Source organism: Drosophila ananassae, chromosome 2L (genome assembly GCF_017639315.1).
Source record: "Drosophila ananassae strain 14024-0371.13 chromosome 2L, ASM1763931v2, whole genome shotgun sequence".
NCBI classification, from domain to species: domain Eukaryota; kingdom Metazoa; phylum Arthropoda; class Insecta; order Diptera; family Drosophilidae; genus Drosophila; species Drosophila ananassae.
Genome location: NC_057927.1, coordinates 20,659,831 through 20,678,404, shown reverse-complemented (window position 1 = coordinate 20,678,404; position 18,574 = coordinate 20,659,831). Strand labels below are relative to the sequence as shown.

Below are 18,574 nucleotides of genomic sequence, written 5' to 3'. Positions count from 1 at the left end.
GATTTTTATGGCATCCGGCCCGGCTCACGAGAAGGTCAACGCAAATTACACGGTCAAAGAACAAGGACTTGCGGTTTGGTAATTGAAATTTTTATTAGCTATTATTTTGATGCCATATAGAGCGGGTATGTGTTTTGTATACTTGTATTGTGTAAATTTGATTTGATTCCTTTTGCTGGCAATTCCATTTTAACTAAACGTTCGCAGCTAAATAAAGTAATCGTTGCGGTTTGTAAAAGTGTAAACAAAAGGTCTCCAACTAGCCAATGCTTAAGAATTAAATGCTAACTGAAATTCATATAACCTACAGTGTATTGCCGGGGGATAGGTACGAGTATATGGTTAGGTTTAGGGGGATAAAGCGGAAGGCAACAGAAAACTCTTGATAAAACTGTGGACAAATATTTAAAGTAATTGGGCTGAATTTGTCTACTTTTGTGGAACAATTTTAGAAATTTCCATTAGTTATTAAATACTAGCGTGTTGTAAATAGGTTAAGATAGGCAGCTAGCTCGACATTCCTCGAGCTCTTGGATCCTGGTGTGTGCTCTTTTATATTAGACTAAATGCAGTTGGCTGATGCTAATGGAATTATCTTTGTTTTCTTTTTTTTTTCTCTGGCCTGCTGTGCTTGTGTATATGTTTAATTGTATAATTGTCCTTATCAATATGCTCAAAATTTTATCGTCATTGTCGGCCGAGCCTGTTGCGGTCCTCGGCTGTCCATAGAATTCTTTTTTTGGGACCTCAGAAGAACAGCAGAGGAGCGAAACAGACTGGATAATGCAGATTATTGTAATGGTTGGCATGTTTAGAATATCGCTGCGAGGCTTAGACACAGGGTTCCACGTAATTTCCGGGAAACAGGCCAGTCACTCCATCCATAACGCCCTCCCACCAGCCGTCATCGTTCTTTTTGAGCACATACAGCACCGAGCTCTCCTGGAAGCTCAGTTCATCGTCCTTGTCGGCATAGTAGTCATAGATGGCCACCACTGAAATAGATTGTTATTTGGGAAAATTAATTAGTCGCCAAGCGAACAATACACACGACCTGGAAGCCCTCACCCTTTTCGATAAAGTTTTTGGGCACCCAGCCAGGGAGGTTCTGATCCTCGGGTACTATGGGCGCCAGCTGCGGTCCTGTCGAGGTACGTGGCCGACCAAAGTCTTGATGCTCGTCCTCTGGCGGTGGCGGAGGAGGCAAAGGCGGCGATTGAGAGCCGGGTCGTGCAAAATTTAAGCTAAAATGATTTCTTTAAAAAGAGAAAAAGTTATTTTTCTGTCTTAGAAAGGAACATTTAAGAGTATGACATGCAAATTACCGGTTGGGATTCCTGGGTTGCACAAAAAATATGAAATAAGTTATATGTACAGAACGGCAAACATCTACTAGGATTGGACTTACCTGTTGATGTTGCGACCCAGAGTGTGCATGCCAATGTGGCTTTGCTCGGTCATCTCGTGCTGCGACACTGTCAGCGGCGAGGGTGGAGCTGCTAAGGATTACGAATAAAAAAATTAGTATACTTAGGACGATGCTTAAACAAAAGTAACTTACGAGGCATGCTGCTGCGATCATCGTACGTTGTGGGCGGCGGTGGAGGCAACGATTGCATCATTCCCGCTGACGGCAAGTTAACATGGGTGGCGATTTGCTGACTCGGCGGCATGGGAAGGGCACTATAGCCAGCTGCTCGCTCATTACCTGCAGCACCACCTCCCGTTCCGGCCACTGTGCCCGACGAAGCTGTGGACATACGCTTGGGATGCCCAATTGGATAGTTTGGTGCATAATGCGAGGGCACCTGCGGTGGATTGACCACCGGCGGAGTACGATACTCCCGAGAACTCTTCCCCAATGTTCCCGTATTGCTAACCGATTTCCCAAGAGTTCCAGTATTTCCAGCCCGCGACATCTGGGGTGGCGTTGGTGGCTTCGTGGTCGGTGGCGGACCCACAGAAGAGGGCACCAATGATTGCACGGATCCGTGGCTGGAGCCACGATGCTTTTGCCTTCCCTGGGCATGCTGGGCCGAATTGATGCCATGACCAATCTCATCCAGAATCGAGTAATCGATGGGCTTGCGAACATACTTTATGGGCTTTTCCGGATTGATGGGTGCCACAATTTTAAACTGACGCGAGCTCACTTTGTTGGCCGTCAGAACACCGATTTCTCTGAGGATTATGGAAGGATTTTAATTGTGAGGTAATAAGAGGAGATTTATTGTCTTATTGGTAAGAAAAAAAGGAAATACACATTGCACTCACCTCCTTGCCACCTTCTCCTTGTGGATGTGCACCGTCTGGGCGATGTGGTTCATCTGGGACTCCATCTCTCCCAGTTGCTGAGCCTGCAGTTCCAGCAGCTGCATGTAGCTGTAGGCGAGCGTGTTTATCTGATAGGCGACGCTGGCCAGCGACTGGGTGGTGTAGTTCTTGGTGGCCTCCAGTGCAGACTTCTTGTTGTCGGCGCGGTAGTAAGTGTCCTCACAGTAGTCGGCCACACGCTCCAGGTTGGTGTAACTGTCCCTCAGGCTCTGGCGTCCGTCCGGGATCTCGGTGCGAATCAAAGAGGCTAGTTCGTCCATGATGTTCTCGCTGGCCATGGGGGCTTCGGTCAACATGGGTGTGGATGCTGTGCAATGAACGCCAAGAAAACATAATTATTTTTCACCATTTTCCTCACTTTTCCACTCTCTTAATCATTTGGGGCGGTGGCTTCGTTTTACACACTGCCCCCCTTGCTCGTTTAACCACTCAAATGGCGTGTTTCCAACTTGCACTCACTTTATTTACGAGGCGATTGCACTGCAGATGCTTTTCCAAATCAGTTGGCTCGCGTTAAATGCAGGTAAATGCGATTTTTCTTTACATTTTCCACAGCGAATAGTGAAAAGAACGCAGAGGTGGTCCAGTGGTGCAAAAGTGCGATAGCCATTCGGTGCTTGCCAACACTGTTATGGTCACGTTCACCGAAAATCACTGTGATTTCATGGTCTACTTTGTTTACGCGATATGGTCACACGGTTGTGAGTAATATTTTCTTTCGGCAATATTAATTTTAGCAGTTTACCAAATGTCTCACCAAACGGGAATCCGAGGTAATTTATTCTAAGTTTACCTTTAATTATGCAGCCTGAATTGTTATACTTACTTACAGCCAACGAACAACTGGCCAAGGTGTTCGGCAAGGCGAAAAATGGAAAATTGCGAGTGATAAAAGTTTCCATAGAGAATGGTAAGTGGATTTCCTCAAAATTTTACATATACACACAAATATATAATATGTACACAATTTGATAACGATGCTTCCGGTGATGTTGATTCTATAAACAGAACAGCTCAGTTGCAGTGCAACAGCGGATGTTAAAAAAGACTGGGAAAAGGACTACGACAAGCTGATATCGCCGCTTGTGGAGCAGAATGTGCCCTGCTATATACTCTACCGACTGGACACGAAGATTCCCTTGGGATACAGCTGGCTGCTGATTAGCTGGACGCCGGACACGGCAAGCATTCGCCAAAAGATGGTATACGCATCTACGAAGGCTACGTTAAAAACTGAATTCGGATCGGCCTACATCACTGAGGAGTTGCACGCCACCACTCCAGATGAGACCACTCTGGAGGGATACCGTCGACACAAGCAAGAGTTTGCTGCTCCTGCTCCGCTTACTTCTCGGGAAGAGGAGATAAAAGAACTTCGAAAATCTGAGGTGAACACCGAAATCAGCACGAACACACGTCATCAGACACTCGGCGGCATCAACTGTCCGCTCAGTGAAGCAACGCTGGCAGCTATACAGGATCTGGTACGTGGCAGCTACGACTATCTACAGTTTCGTATTGATCTGGAAGAGGAGCGCATCCATGTTTCCCATGCCGGAAAGGTTGAACTCAACGATCTACCAAGACAGGTGCCTGAGGATCATGCTCGGTATCATCTGTTCCTCTTCCGGCATACACATGAAGGAGATTATTTAGAGTCATATGTGTTTATTTACTCAATGCCTGGATACTCGTGTTCGGTAAGAGAACGTATGATGTACTCCAGCTGTAAGGCGCCTTTCCTGGATCAGTTGGCCGCCATGGGAGTGGAGGTTGTAAAAAAAGTAAGTGATAGTTTTCTATGTAGGGCTGAAACTTAGCCGAAATCTGTATTACAGCTGGAAATTGACAGTGGCAGCGAGCTAACTGAAGCCTTCCTGCAAGACGAGCTGCACCCAAAAAAGATCCTTCACCGACCGGCATTTGCCAAACCCAAGGGGCCACCAAACCGCGGCGCCAAGCGCCTTACTCGTCCCACCACCGATGACTAAGTCTGAACCGCGATCCCATCGTGTCAATTCTTCACTACACCTTCTATACATCATCAGTTTCCTATGAGAGCATTTAATTTATTGTATTCAAAAAAGTACCGTGTTCATTCGTATGTCTTCTGTTTTTCTGTGTATCTATGTATATGCCTGTATCTTGTATCATTAAGAGGTACCAGGCACAAACTGAAACAACGCATAGCAGCCGCCAATGTGGGCTTCCTTAAATGTATTCTTGTCTATGTTACTTTTAATGGACATATATGCAATTTATTTAAATTAAAAACTCAACTATTGTTATTTAACAATTATTTGACCGATTCCAGTGAGACATTTTCCGAAACCTTTGTGTCGTGTACTTTAAAAAGCTCTGGATTATCTTCCTCTGTAAGTTTTCTGACTGCCTGCTGGATATTATCGTCGCGATCCAGTCGCCATTTGTACTGCCAGTATCGAACCTCTTCCATTGATGTACCCGAGGCTTTCATAAGCAGAAGAGAAGCAACTCCAGCCACTCCGCCCAAGAATCCTCCGATAATCCCGCCAGCAGCCATGCCTCGCAGGCCTAGATTTACTTTGTAGAGAGATCCGGTCAGGGAGCCAGCGGCCAAGTACTCGTAAATAGAGGATTTGCCGCGGTACACCGAAATACAAGTTATGATACCACTGTAAAATAGTAAACAATTAAATATTATGTTGAAGAAAATCGCTATTTTCTTACAAGTAGGAGGTGGTAAAGAGACCCACACGCCATCCCCATTTGAAGCCGCCCTTGGCGAAGTTTACAGTAAACTGATCCTGTAGTTTTTTCTGAAAACACAAAGACGCAATAATATTAGTATGTAACATAAAACAAATCACAAACAGCCAACCTTAGCGTCGAAGTGCGATTTAAAGGCTGTCGCCTGGTTATTTTCCATGAAATTCATATATCCCGCGCGGGATTGTGTAACCCCGCCGTAAATGGCTCCAATAAGAAAACCCAAAAACCCGGCCTGGTAAATCGAGTTCAGCTCTGATGATATGCTTCCAAATTCACTATTTTCATTGAAAAATACATAATTTTAAGCGATTTAATTCATATTGCAGCCCTTACTCAATGCTAAACATATGCTTCAGTCGTTCTAATCCAGTTTCTTCCGGTTTTTTGCTCTCCAAGAATGACTTGTAGGTCTTGGTATCTTTGCCAACGATATCGTCACCCCCGGGTGCAATGTTTGGAATGATTCCAGCTATCAGAATCCGATGGCCTTTCCGAAAAAAACTCATTTTGGTGTCTAGTTAAATAACAAAAAAGGAAAACAGAGTATCAGCTGTTAACCGGCGAGCCAGTGCTAATTAATATGCGTATTTTTGTAAGTGCTAGAAAACGTATTTTAAAATAATTTCCAATAGACATTGTTTAATAATGGTAAAGAATATTAATTCTACCAATTTATTTTAAATATGTAAATTGAAAAAACATGGAATATAAAAATGGTTTTAATTTTTTAGCTAGAGTTGTTGTCTTTAAGTACGACGTTTTCCAACACTACCACAACAAGGCACGCCGCAAATCGCGGTGGTTTGCAGATTTGTTGTGAAATATTGTGTTTTTAAAAGTTCATTCGTCGCCGAACTGACCAAGTTTTGTCTTTTTCGACGAATTGAGTGCCCCAGCACTTTTGACAACTGTCAAAATGATGTACGACAACGAAGAAGGTGAATTAGAGTTATTTCAAAATGTTGATGCACGTTGGCAAGAACAAAATGAAAATGAACATGGCGACGCGTTCCATCTCAAGATTGCGATTTGCAAAAGCTAATCAAAAATCCTTTTACAGAACTCTACGAAGAGGAGAATGCCGAGGAGATATCCCACGAGCTGTGGCAGGAGGCCTGCTGGATTGTTATAAACGCCTATTTCGACGAAAAGGGTTTGGTGCGCCAGCAGTTGGACAGCTTCGATGAGTTCATCCAGATGTCTGTTCAGCGGATTGTGGAGGACTCTCCGGCGATTGAACTGCAAGCGGAGGCTCAGCACACATCCGGCGAGGTGGAAACGCCGCCACGATTTTCGCTGAAATTCGAGCAAATTTATCTTTCCAAACCAACGCATTGGGAGAAGGACGGTTCCCCCAGTCCTATGATGCCCAATGAAGCTCGTCTGCGGAACCTCACCTACTCTGCTCCGCTGTACGTCGATATCACCAAAACCAAGAATGTAGAAGGCCAGGACCCCATAGAGACGCAGCACCAAAAAACCTTTATTGGCAAGATTCCCATCATGTTAAGGTCGACCTATTGCTTGCTCTCACAGCTAACTGATCGTGATCTTACGGAGCTGAACGAGTGCCCGCTGGATCCCGGCGGCTACTTCATCATAAACGGATCCGAGAAGGTTCTTATTGCCCAGGAAAAAATGGCAACCAATACCGTATACGTTTTCAGCATGAAAGATGGCAAATATGCCTTCAAAACAGAAATTCGTTCTTGTTTGGAGCACAGTTCGCGTCCTACTTCCACTCTGTGGGTGAACATGATGGCAAGGGGTTCTCAAAACATCAAAAAGTCTGCAATCGGACAGAGAATCATTGCTATTTTACCTTACATCAAACAGGAAATACCCATAATGATTGTTTTCCGAGCCCTCGGCTTCGTGGCAGATCGTGATATCTTGGAGCATATTATCTATGATTTCGACGATCCCGAGATGATGGAGATGGTTAAACCGTCACTTGACGAAGCCTTCGTGGTCCAGGAGCAGAATGTGGCCCTTAACTTTATCGGAGCTAGAGGAGCAAGGCCGGGAGTCACAAAAGATAAGCGTATCAAGTACGCGAAGGAAATTCTGCAGAAGGAAATGTTGCCCCACGTGGGAGTCTCTGATTTCTGTGAGACCAAGAAGGCGTACTTTTTGGGATACATGGTACATCGCCTGCTTTTGGCCTCCTTGGGCAGAAGAGAGCTCGATGACCGTGATCACTATGGAAACAAGCGACTGGATCTGGCTGGTCCACTTTTGGCTTTCCTGTTTCGAGGACTATTCAAGAACTTGATGAAGGAAGTGCGCATGTACACACAGAAGTTTATCGATCGGGGCAAGGACTTCAACTTGGAGCTGGCCATCAAGACCAACATTATTACGGATGGACTTCGGTACTCTTTGGCCACTGGCAATTGGGGCGACCAGAAAAAGGCGCATCAGGCGAGAGCTGGTGTGTCTCAGGTGTTGAATCGCCTGACCTTTGCGTCTACTTTGTCCCATTTGAGGCGAGTGAATTCCCCCATTGGACGGGATGGTAAGCTGGCCAAACCTCGACAGCTGCATAATACTTTGTGGGGCATGTTGTGCCCGGCTGAAACTCCTGAGGGCGCTGCTGTGGGTCTCGTCAAGAATCTGGCCCTCATGGCATACATATCCGTTGGATCGCAACCGTCTCCCATTTTGGAGTTCTTGGAGGAGTGGTCCATGGAAAATCTGGAGGAGATCGCTCCTTCTGCTATCGCTGATGCTACAAAGATCTTTGTAAATGGATGCTGGGTGGGCATTCATCGCGACCCTGAACAGTTGATGGCTACCCTACGAAAACTGCGTCGTCAGATGGACATCATCGTCTCCGAAGTGTCCATGATTCGGGATATTCGAGATCGTGAGATCCGTATCTATACAGATGCAGGTCGCATTTGCAGACCTCTCCTAATCGTGGAGAACGGATCACTGCTACTTAAGAAAACCCATGTGGAGATGTTAAAGGAAAGAGACTACAACAACTACAGCTGGCAGGTGTTGGTGGCTTCCGGAGTGGTAGAATATATCGATACTCTGGAAGAGGAGACAGTGATGATTGCCATGTCTCCCTACGATCTGAAGCAGGACAAGGACTACGCGTATTGTACCACATACACCCACTGTGAAATTCATCCTGCTATGATCCTGGGCGTGTGTGCCTCTATTATTCCATTCCCCGATCACAACCAGAGTCCGCGTAACACCTATCAAAGTGCTATGGGTAGGCTTTTTCGTGTATTCATGTCTTAAACCTTATATAATTTTTATTCTATCCCCAAAAGGTAAACAAGCTATGGGTGTGTACATCACCAACTTCCATGTACGCATGGACACCTTGGCTCATGTGTTGTATTATCCAATGAAACCTCTGGTGACCACACGATCCATGGAGTACCTACGTTTCCGAGAGCTGCCCGCTGGAATCAACTCAATCGTGGCCATTCTTTGCTACACGGGCTACAACCAGGAGGATTCTGTTATTCTGAATGCATCCGCTGTGGAGCGTGGCTTTTTCCGATCGGTGTTCTATCGGTCATATAAGGATTCAGAGAACAAGCGCGTTGGTGATCAGGAGGAGAACTTCGAGAAGCCACATCGCGGCACCTGTCAGGGCATGAGAAACGCTCACTACGACAAATTGGACGACGATGGAATTATTGCACCGGGAATTCGTGTCTCCGGTGACGATGTGGTCATTGGCAAGACAATCACTCTTCCTGAAAACGACGACGAGTTGGACAGCAACACAAAGCGGTTTGCCAAGCGGGATGCCTCAACTTTCTTGAGAAATTCCGAAACAGGTATTGTGGACCAAGTGATGTTGACCCTGAACAGTGAAGGCTACAAATTTTGCAAGATCCGTGTACGCTCTGTGCGTATCCCGCAAATTGGCGACAAATTTGCCTCGCGTCACGGACAAAAGGGTACTTGCGGTATCCAATATCGACAGGAGGACATGCCCTTCACCTGTGAAGGCCTCGCCCCTGATATCATCATCAATCCTCATGCTATCCCCTCTCGTATGACAATTGGTCACTTGATCGAGTGTCTGCAGGGCAAGCTTGGTTCCAATAAGGGCGAGATTGGCGATGCCACGCCTTTCAACGATGCTGTCAACGTACAGAAAATTTCTACCTTCTTGCAGGAGTACGGCTACCACTTGCGAGGCAACGAAGTCATGTACAATGGGCACACGGGTCGCAAAATCAATGCTCAGGTGCGTTTTTGATTTATATGCCATGAATAATGTCAGTAATGTGTCAAGTAATCTTTCTATTTAGGTATTCTTGGGCCCCACTTACTACCAGCGTCTTAAGCACATGGTGGACGACAAGATCCACTCGCGTGCCCGTGGTCCAGTTCAGATTCTAGTACGCCAGCCTATGGAGGGTCGTGCTCGCGACGGAGGTCTACGTTTCGGTGAAATGGAGCGCGATTGCCAGATTTCCCACGGTGCCGCCCAGTTCCTCAGGGAGCGCTTGTTCGAGGTATCCGATCCCTACCGAGTGCATATATGCAACTTTTGTGGCTTGATTGCAATTGCGAACCTCCGCAATAACACTTTCGAGTGCAAGGGCTGCAAGAACAAGACTCAGATCTCGCAGGTGCGACTGCCCTACGCGGCAAAGCTACTCTTCCAAGAACTGATGTCCATGAATATTGCTCCACGCCTGATGGTCAGCTAATTAATAACCCTATCGACCTAAGCTGAAATGTTAGCAGTTAAATATTAAATTACCATAATTGTGACAACTCAATTGGGTGCTTTGTGTAGGGTTTTCTATTATCCCCTTAACTGGAGCAAATGTTCGCCGTGCATTTTAAAGAGTCGAACGTGCCGCTAGCGTTTTTGGGCGAAAGTCTGCACGGGTTCAAGAGCTCTGCCCGATGGAATGGGATTTATTTACTTATTCCAAGAAGCTATTTCAGTAAGGGTATTCTCCATGTACGTTTTTAAAATTGGTTGAGGTTGATGAGGGAAATAATGTTTTAAATTTATTTCTTTAAATAAAATTATATTTTTTTTTAATATTTTGGCTTGTCAGTTTCTTATATTTTATGGACCAATGTTCCGTAGAGTATTTACAATTCGGTGTGCCGTAGAAAGCCTTTCCATTTCCATTTATGTTTTGTAATGCTTTTGTTGCTTTCTTTGATTTTGACGTAATGCTTTGGCCCGCGGTCTGTGACGCCCAGTGACAAAAGGGATTAGTTCTTTGTTGTCGGATGTGGGGATTGGGCGATTGGGAGATGGAGATGGAGCCAGCGCCAAAGACGAAGCTGGAGCCACAGCCACCAATCGACTGACAGTTATTAATTGCCACTTGACGTGGCTCCCAGCGCAGAAATAGCAGCAGCTGGGGGAGAAAAAAACGCCACACCGAGTTCATGTCGCTGCCAATGTTGGTGCCCATTTTGTGGATGATGCTTTTGGCCAAGTCGATGCCGACACCTATCAGTCAGCAGTCTGAGCCCTGCTTATGAGTAATTGAAAATGCGTGTAAATCCGCGAACGTAAAGTGCATTTGGCAGAGCTTTACCCATAATTTAATCTCATTGTGGACCTTTAATCCTTTATCAAATGTATAATTGTGTAGCTATGTATTTGGATAAAGTGTTGGAATTTTTTGTGAATAAAAGAGATATTTTTGAAAGGCTGATGTCCCCTTTTGTTTGGCAATCGGTCACTGAAAAATCATAAAACTTGTTTACTGTGCGGCATCCATAAAAATTGTAAACACAAACAGCACTTTGGCTCTCCTGAGATATTTATTTATAGCATCTTAAAAATAACTTAAATTACTCCTGTTTTTTGTGATGAGTCCTCCGGGACTCTCAGTTACTTTTCCCCATTGCTGAAAACACTGATGGCGTAGAATTCTGGGACTCTGTAGACCTTCAGGCGCTCGTGACTGAAGCGCCCGTTAGTGAGGGCCTTCACATAGAAGATGTCCTTCATGTTAAGATCCTTCCGACGGGATGTTTTCGTTTCCTCCAGGACCAGACGCTGCTGCTTGGGACGATAAGCACTGGATTTTTCCTGGAGCAGCCTCACATAGATGATGTCCTGATCATCATTTCGTCCAGCCAGTGTCCGAGCTTGGTAGAGATTCTCCCGTGTTTTGGGATAAATTAACACCGGCTGGATGGGTAAGACCTGGCTGGGTGATGTGGGATAGGCCTCCAGTTCATCCGGTTCGGGACTTGTGAAATGCAGTGCGGGAGCTGCCCAGGATATGCTGGGTATACAAGCCAAAAGGAAAAGGAATGTGGGCTGCTTGGACTGAAATTCAAAATATAATTTAAATTAATGATTATATTTCACTAAACAGATATTAAAAGAAAAGGTAGTCTTCCCTATTATTAATGTTTGGTCAAACTGAAACCTTTAACTTTAATTTTTGACTATGTAATAAGTAACAAAACCAGACAGCTAATTTAAGAAATGAAAAATGATAAAATTATGAAACCCCCAGAGGAGTTTAAAGTTTAAACAAACTACTTTTTAACACAGATCTCAACGCATCTATTTTCGGTATCGATTGTACATGATTTATCTTTGTCAGATTTGTTTTATCACGCCGATTTGCATATCTAATTGATCTACAAAAATCGGACAATTAATTGGTCTTTATGACCAACCAGAATTCGTTTCAGTCAAAACAGAATTTGATCTTATTGCCGTAAGCCATGACTGGGGTTCCTGGCTTTGAATTACCGTTTTCATTGCGATTGATAAGTCCCGGCTCAAGTTCGTTCGATATTTTTAAATTTAAGCGGATTTGGTTCGCTTTTTGGCCACTTTTTCCCTTTTTGGTCAATAAAAACGTAATATCACAGACGATCAGAGCGGCGATCGAGCGCAACTCGCGAATGTCAGAAGCAGACTGGCGTGCGACAAGGCCAAGTTAACTTCATTTACCGCCCGACGAAGTTGAAGCTCAAACAAAAAATAAATTACAAAAAAGCAGGCCCGCGCTGGAGGAGGAAAAAGCGGCAGCGCAGCTTCAGAGCTTGTCAACAAATTGCAAACGGTAGGCAAACATGGCCAGAGTGTTGGGTTAACCCATTAGCTACCAACGAAACTTGGTTCATAGTTAACTAGAAAAATTGGAACAATACAGTTTTTATTATGCATGTGTTATTTTAAAGTGATTTTTACTGAATGGGATACTATAAATAGTTATTATTCTATAAAATATTATATTAGATGAGATTTCCTTCACTTATTTCTCCGAAAAGTTAAAAAAAAAAACCATCAATTTTGAATGGGTTAATCAATAAAAAGTGCCTGGGAGGGATCAGTCATTATTTGTGCTATTAATTGATCACTAGGTCGTAGCGCTGATAGGGTCAATGTTATCAAGAAACGAGCGTGGATCCATCACCTGTCTTCGATGAGCTAAAAACTCATTTCCAGCTGCTTACAATGCGTTGTGCCGTCTGGTAATTCTATGCTCTTAACGCCAGTGATGTCAAAATTATTATTATAGCCGCTGTTGAATGGTAAGCCGGGTAAATAGAAAAAAATCACATAAATGTCAGAAATAAATTTAAACACGTAGAAATGCTTAATTAGCAAATATTTGCGCTACCTTGAGCTTAGTAAAGAGTTTTGCACATTTGCCGGATAGTTTTTAAGTGTTTATACACTGCTTTAACAAGTTAACAATCAAATAATAGAAATTTCTTTGAGCGCCGTGGAAGACAAATACTTGTTGTCAAGAGTTCTTTGGCTTGATGGCTGACATATTAATCATACGCATCGTAGCCCGAAGAGTTGAAAATCAATTACAGATTGCCGCTGCCGTTGCAAATGTGCAGAAACAAAGTCAAATAAATAAATAAGCAACATAACGAGGGCTTACACAAGGCCAAAAAGCGAAATTTAATCGCTTTAAATGTGAAATTATGGTGGACCCAGAAACGGTAACAAAACAAATAAACACCAAGTGAAGCGCAAATAATTACAAGTTTTCAACGCATAATCAAAGTATTTGTCGCCCGATTTCGCTCGAGCTCTTCGATTGATTCGTGACTGATTAATTGCATCTGGAGTATCATCATGAGTAGTTCGAGTAACCCCCTCCTCCGTCTGCACTTTGGATATTTGATTTGTGCTTTCGTTTCGGGCTTGTTTTCGCTTTCGGCTTAGGTTCTTTTTGGCCAAGAAGCGCCGGTCGATAATGAGCTCATTCGCATGCTTCGATGGAACCGTGTGAAAGGTGAATACTTATGCTGGGGAGCTATCTACCGGCTATTTTTTTTTCGGCTACCGTTTGCGCAAACTACTCCAAAAAAAGGGAAAGCTTTTCGATTTCAGAGGTGTTTGTGGCGCCAGCATTAGCCACAAATTGTGGTTTATGCGTCTGGCCAAAAGCCATATCGTCTGTTGGCGAGGGGGTATGCAGAAATATAGTAACAGGTTTGGCTTAAATACTATAGGTAGAGGTTAATCTGCCGCAGAAACAACGAAAACAAATTTGATTGGAAATAGCACAAAAGAACAAAGTGCATTTGCGTAAAAAAAGGAAAACTTATTGTTTAAGGCCTCTAGAGCATTTGAATTTTATTTTAAATTCCAAAGGGTCGATTGAATGCATGCATTCCGATATTTCAATTCTATTTGGTTCTGTTAATGCATTGTACTTTTCATTTATTTATTATTGCTTTTATTTATTTTAATTTGTACATTTTTTTTATTTTTATATAATGTAAAACCGTGAAGCAGGAAGCAGGAAAGCTAATGGAATTACTCAATGCTTTTGATGTTTTTTGCGCCTTTCTTATTTGTTATTTTTCGTTAATTTATTATGCAAGATATTGTTAGCAGGGGGAATTTCATATTTTATCATATACAACAGAGAATAGTGATGGCACGAAAAAAAGTAGAGTAAAGTTGAATGGCTTTAATATTAATGTTTAAAGTTTCAGGGCTTATTTAACATGCAATTTAAAGCTCTCTTTTTAAAATGATTTTCAACCATAGACGATTTTTGCTGGTTGATCAAGCTTTATTAAAGTGAAATAAAATTGGTTGGCTGGATTTTAATCACTTTAGCTGCACTCATTGTTGCGCATTAAAAGGCAGCATTACTGAATGGTTAACACATACATATAATACAGGAAATAAATAAGACACATACTTTTTCTCACTTGTTAAATCTTTTTTTTTATATAAATAATTTTGATTCAGCATCATAATCCGGCTGACCAGATTTAAGCGAATAATTCTGGTCTGGAATCCCTTTGAACAGCTTCTCCTGCGGGATTGTACGTTTTTTCGCACATTTCCCCAGCACAGTATAGCCTCATTAGCATCGTTAATTGATAGCAGAGCATGTTGGGCGACCAGGAGCAAAAGAAAGGGGACTCACAATTTATAACAAAATAATCATGACCCTATGAGGAGAGAAAGGATGTCTGTAGTATTATTCATGTAAATGAGTTCTGTCTATGGCTTTGTGCAAATAGCAAAAGCCAAAAGGCGCTTAACTATGAAATACGATGACAAGACAAACGGCGTTTGCTGCGCGTTTTTAATTACCATAATTACATAACTGCACTCACACTCAAGCACTTCAAGACCTAAACACACGCACGAACTCACGCATACGAGAATTTTGTCCGCGCCTGGAAGTATGCAACAAATTCACGTAGAAAAGGGTGGAAAACATGGTGGTCCGTAGTGTTGCTGGGCTCATTTGGAGTGAAACTAAAATGGCTGATAATACAACGAAGCAAAAGGAATTCTTTTCATTAGAAAACGTATTCTCATGTAAGGATGGCATTCTCTTGAAAGATTTTTCCAGATTTTCCAGATTCCAGACCCAAAATTTATTTACAAAAATATTTACGTGTTCTTCAATGAAAATTTTATAGATTATCTATATAAAAATATTATGTTTTAAACCAGTTTTTTTTATTAACTTCTTACCCTTTACTATCTTACGATTGTAAAAATTTGATTAAAGCAATCATAGTTTTACAAGTTGGCCCCAAAAATAAAAAAAAAAACAATTTAGTTTCATAACCATAAAAAAGCTCTAAGACTCAAACTTTGACTAGGACACTTTACTGTCATTATTAATATTATTATTATTGCCAAATTGAAACTTGTCGCAGGAACTTTTCAAGCGGGAAAATATCTAACCTGCCATCTCAAAAGCAAAGTGAGGTAACGAATGGAATGGGGCCTGTCCCTTTATTGTTGTTATCGCATAAACTTAAATAGTTTTTGCCAGCCACTTTGCGGCTTTTAAGTTATTTTGCGTGCACCACTTGAGCGGAGCACTTTTATTTGATGCCCCGCCCGTTGAACGAGGGTTGTGAAAGGTCCTCGCCAGCGAGCAAGAGTTCCTGGGGCCAAGGACCTTGAGAATGGGATGAGTGGCACACTACAGGGACAGTCGGGGGAGACAGGCTTAGTGTCAGTGTTTGAATGTTTAACTGGTTCCGTTAATTAAATTGCCAGTCTTCTCCGCCACCTCTGCCTGTGTATACGTTTCCACCTGTTTCTCGGCCGCAAATTAAGTCAAAGTTTTCATTCCCATTCACTGTTTGGATTTTACCCTGTCTGCTGCATAATTTGCACCCTGAGGTTTTCTTTTGACGGAGGGGATTTCCCTTTGGGCGGTCGCGTGGCACCAAAAAAAACTTGGCTAAATGGTTTGCCATTAATTTTTCGAGGCATGTCGGTTATTAACCTGCCTGCTTGTTTGCTACCACTTCTTTCTTATATTCCCCATGTTGCAGTCATATTTTGCAGCGAGGGCGTTTAATCCTTGTGGGCGTGGCTGACACAGTTTGCGAATCAAAGCTGAAATCGCTGCTGAATTTTGGGCGGCAGTAACTAATTGAAAAATGACTTAGCCAGCGGCGTCTTGATAAAGTAACCTTAATAAAAGGGGAGCTCACATTGAATAAAAGTTCTGGAGAAATTCTATCAGCAGACTTTCTTGGAATAACATGTATTTCTTAAGAGAAAGTAATTAAATGTATACTTGGAGGGAAATGGGAAAATATCCAAGGATTAAAATAACTATAAACTGGAAAATAGGGTCCACCCTTTTAAACCCTTTACAGCAATTCCAGTAAAAAAAATTGGTAATTCCTAATGATACAGTAATTTAGTTGATTGTTTAATATATTTTTTTGATTAATCCTATTATTGTTGACTCAGGTCTAGGCCAAAATACACGTGACTGCTTCACCAATTGGCTTTCATGATGATTTCAATTGAATTTCGGTCACATATTTCATTGTTCCACAATCGAAATGCATTTTGGCTTTCATAAATAAATAGGTTTGTTAAATTGACCGTGTTCTACAGGGTCCTTGCTTTATGGTTTGAATCCGGAGCTACGCTTGGGTCCGGTTTATGTGCATGACTGCCTCTAAAGTCCTCAAGTCTTTACAAATTCTCCTCCTGTTTGTCACTTGCTGGCTTTTGGATTTGAATACGATTTTAATGCTCATCACGTGTCCGACCAAAAATTGCCTCCAACAAAGACACAAGTAGTGCTGACTTGAATAAGTGGCTAAATAAATAAAAAAAAAATGTTATGGCAAAAAAAAATATTTTATTATTATGACCTTAATGGGATAAACGATTTTTTACAAGAGGTTTAAAATATTTTTAATGGTTTATAACAAGCTATAAGGCTTAAACACACCACTAGAAAATAGCTAAATTGGCAACATATTCTGGTTTGGCGATGTTTTGGTCACGGTTTTGGGTTTGTCGGTTGAAGCTCAAGGTTTCTAGTCCTTTTGGATCAAAGGCGCATTTAAGCAGCTTACCACAAAATGGAAATGGATTGAAATTTTCATGAATTACCATTGCCGCAATGGAAATTATTGGACAAAAATTCCTAGAGACCTATTCCTCCTTTTATTGGTAAAATTCCATTAAACTTTTCAGGGTAACAATTAGCAGTGCCCTGAAACCGTTTCCCGAAGCTTCAGCTAAACATAAATTGATTTTCGCCGTCAGTTTGATTTTCAATTTTCCGAAACACACACCCTCTAAACTCAACTTAAATGTGGCTAAAAAACGGCAGTAGAAACAAAAACAAAAAAAATGGCGAAAAAATAGAAGCGCTGCCAAATCTCTCAACTTTGATTGCAAATTTCTTTGCCTCCACCGAAACAATTTTCGGATGCCCCTCGACCAGCAAAAAACAAAAAAAAGGAAACGAAACGACAAACGCTCCTATTTGCATTCGGATTTTTTCTAATTTTCCACTGCAGCTTCGCAGGATTTCTTTCAGTTCTTATTTGTGGACTGAGGATTGGCTTTTTAAAGTGCGGAGTTATATTTAAAAGGGATTAGAAAGAAATTAAAGTACAATCTAAATTGAAAATTTATTGATTGAGTTTGTAATACAATTTATTAAGTTACTTAGTACATGGCAGTTGGCTCACAAAAGTTTTCAACTTTTAACCTGGTTATCAACTTTTCCCCTTTTTTATATAACACCGGCCCTGATCCAAGCTTCATATTCAGTGTGCATTCTGTTACACTTCCTTATTTTTTCGATTTAGTGGATAGTTTTTCCGAGCCAACAGCAAACCGGAACTGGCAAAAGTGTTGCTTGCAAATGTTTACAGTTTAGTTGGGCGGATGTGATAAAAACAATTTGATTGCAACATAAACTGCACACGGCGTTGAAATGGGGAAAAATTTCCTGATTGGACGAGAGGAAAATGGTATTTTTGGACAGGGCACTGGGAAACGCAGTGATATGCTTGAGGATGTTGAGTAGAGAGCACTGAGCACTGAACCGGAATGTGGATGAAAAATGTTTGATTGAGTCCCTGTTTCAATTGATATCGGATATCAGCAGCCGACTGTAAAAAGGAAATACTCCTAATATTTGTGAAAAAGGAAGATGCATTTGGGCTATGCCAGGAATAGATTCACATGGAAAACCAAAGCCTTTTTCTGAAGGCACACAGTGCGTATGAGTAATGTCGAATGTCTATTTTCATATTTCTGATCTAAGCCTAGTAAGTAAATATTAACTTCAAATATAATACAGTATAAAAGCTTAAAGGTCTCAAAACCTAATATCCTTAAAAACACAAATATAAGTAATACGGTAACAGAAAAATAGTTTTTCCAGCTTATTAAATATGTGCCATTCTAGTGCTAATCCTTTCCAACTTAATCTGTGTCAAGCTAAAACTTGGCCATGTTTCTTGTCAACTGTCTAACTGTCCCAGTGCTCCTTTGACCATTTAGACCGCTTGTCTGTCGCTGGTTTGTGATTAATGGCAACAAAATGAGGGTGGTGGCCTTTTCTATGGGCGACTAATTACATTGGGTCGCCAAAGCTCCAAACGGGAACAAAAAACTCATTAACGCACTTGCAACATGTCCTATATATAATATTCATAATATTTTCTCCATTTTCCCGTTTTCCTTTCGCGGAACATATGCGTCAAAGTTTCCGAAAGCTGTAAAAAAAAGTTGAAC

At 42.1% G+C, this 18,574-nt stretch overlaps 5 protein-coding genes across 8 annotated transcripts; 2 read left to right on the top strand and 3 right to left on the bottom strand.

The window, feature by feature from the left end:
- Positions 1-68: 68 nt before the first annotated feature.
- Positions 69-2,936, bottom strand: LOC6501558 (abl interactor 2). Of its 4 annotated transcripts, none has more exons than XM_014911612.3 (7): positions 2,794-2,936; positions 2,275-2,641; positions 1,562-2,181; positions 1,409-1,499; positions 1,326-1,337; positions 1,069-1,256; positions 69-995 (listed from the first exon to the last, which is right to left on the bottom strand). In XM_014911612.3, exons 2-7 carry the CDS (start codon positions 2,628-2,630, stop codon positions 832-834), a joined length of 1,431 nt encoding a protein of 476 aa, XP_014767098.1. In that variant the 5' UTR covers positions 2,631-2,641; positions 2,794-2,936; the 3' UTR covers positions 69-831. The 4 variants fall into 4 exon arrangements, with proteins under 4 accessions (XP_014767098.1, XP_032311326.1, XP_001955471.1 ...); XM_032455435.2 differs by having other exon boundaries at positions 1,409-1,496; XM_001955435.4 differs by lacking the exon at positions 1,326-1,337.
- Positions 2,937-2,970: 34 nt separating this feature from the next.
- Positions 2,971-4,633, top strand: LOC6499034 (twinfilin). Its single transcript, XM_001955434.4, has 4 exons — positions 2,971-3,107; positions 3,167-3,244; positions 3,343-4,118; positions 4,173-4,633. The coding sequence occupies exons 1-4, from the start codon at positions 3,083-3,085 to the stop codon at positions 4,323-4,325; spliced, it is 1,032 nt and encodes a 343-aa protein (XP_001955470.1). The 5' UTR covers positions 2,971-3,082; the 3' UTR covers positions 4,326-4,633.
- On the bottom strand, positions 4,537-5,673 carry LOC6501557 (RPII140-upstream gene protein). Its single transcript, XM_001955433.4, has 4 exons — positions 5,419-5,673; positions 5,195-5,360; positions 5,044-5,132; positions 4,537-4,988 (listed from the first exon to the last, which is right to left on the bottom strand). Exons 1-4 carry the CDS (start codon positions 5,589-5,591, stop codon positions 4,631-4,633), a joined length of 786 nt encoding a protein of 261 aa, XP_001955469.1. The 5' UTR covers positions 5,592-5,673; the 3' UTR covers positions 4,537-4,630.
- Positions 5,674-5,824: 151 nt separating this feature from the next.
- LOC6499035 (DNA-directed RNA polymerase II subunit RPB2) lies at positions 5,825-9,851 on the top strand. The gene is made up of 4 exons (XM_001955432.3): positions 5,825-6,023; positions 6,146-8,314; positions 8,376-9,310; positions 9,375-9,851. Exons 1-4 carry the CDS (start codon positions 6,002-6,004, stop codon positions 9,777-9,779), a joined length of 3,531 nt encoding a protein of 1,176 aa, XP_001955468.1. The 5' UTR covers positions 5,825-6,001; the 3' UTR covers positions 9,780-9,851.
- A 993-nt stretch (positions 9,852-10,844) lies between these two features.
- Positions 10,845-12,029, bottom strand: LOC6501556. The gene is made up of 2 exons (XM_001955431.4): positions 11,813-12,029; positions 10,845-11,377 (listed from the first exon to the last, which is right to left on the bottom strand). Exons 1-2 carry the CDS (start codon positions 11,819-11,821, stop codon positions 10,934-10,936), a joined length of 453 nt encoding a protein of 150 aa, XP_001955467.1. The 5' UTR covers positions 11,822-12,029; the 3' UTR covers positions 10,845-10,933.
- Positions 12,030-18,574: the final 6,545 nt, after the last annotated feature.

What these genes read in the sequence shown, in the direction of transcription:
- LOC6501557 (XM_001955433.4), bottom strand. Translation starts at nt 5,591, where the DNA reads ATGAGTTTTTTTCGGAAAGGCCATCGGATTCTGATAGCTGGAATCATT. An exon ending in AAGCATATGTTTAGCATTGA is followed by an intron (nt 5,361 to 5,418) that starts GTAAGGGCTGCA and finishes CAATGAAAATAG; the next exon opens with TGAATTTGGAAGCATATCAT. An exon ending in CTCTTTACCACCTCCTACTT is followed by an intron (nt 4,989 to 5,043) that starts GTAAGAAAATAG and finishes ACTATTTTACAG; the next exon opens with TGGTATCATAACTTGTATTT.
- LOC6501558 (XM_014911612.3), bottom strand. Translation starts at nt 2,630, where the DNA reads ATGTTGACCGAAGCCCCCATGGCCAGCGAGAACATCATGGACGAACTA. An exon ending in AAGGAGAAGGTGGCAAGGAG is followed by an intron (nt 2,182 to 2,274) that starts GTGAGTGCAATG and finishes CATAATCCTCAG; the next exon opens with AGAAATCGGTGTTCTGACGG. An exon ending in TGATCGCAGCAGCATGCCTC is followed by an intron (nt 1,500 to 1,561) that starts GTAAGTTACTTT and finishes CGTAATCCTTAG; the next exon opens with CAGCTCCACCCTCGCCGCTG.
- LOC6499035 (XM_001955432.3), top strand. Translation starts at nt 6,002, where the DNA reads ATGATGTACGACAACGAAGAAG. An exon ending in CACCTATCAAAGTGCTATGG is followed by an intron (nt 8,315 to 8,375) that starts GTAGGCTTTTTC and finishes TATCCCCAAAAG; the next exon opens with GTAAACAAGCTATGGGTGTG. An exon ending in GTCGCAAAATCAATGCTCAG is followed by an intron (nt 9,311 to 9,374) that starts GTGCGTTTTTGA and finishes CTTTCTATTTAG; the next exon opens with GTATTCTTGGGCCCCACTTA.
- LOC6499034 (XM_001955434.4), top strand. Translation starts at nt 3,083, where the DNA reads ATGTCTCACCAAACGGGAATCCGAG. An exon ending in AAAAGTTTCCATAGAGAATG is followed by an intron (nt 3,245 to 3,342) that starts GTAAGTGGATTT and finishes TTCTATAAACAG; the next exon opens with AACAGCTCAGTTGCAGTGCA. An exon ending in GAGTGGAGGTTGTAAAAAAA is followed by an intron (nt 4,119 to 4,172) that starts GTAAGTGATAGT and finishes TCTGTATTACAG; the next exon opens with CTGGAAATTGACAGTGGCAG.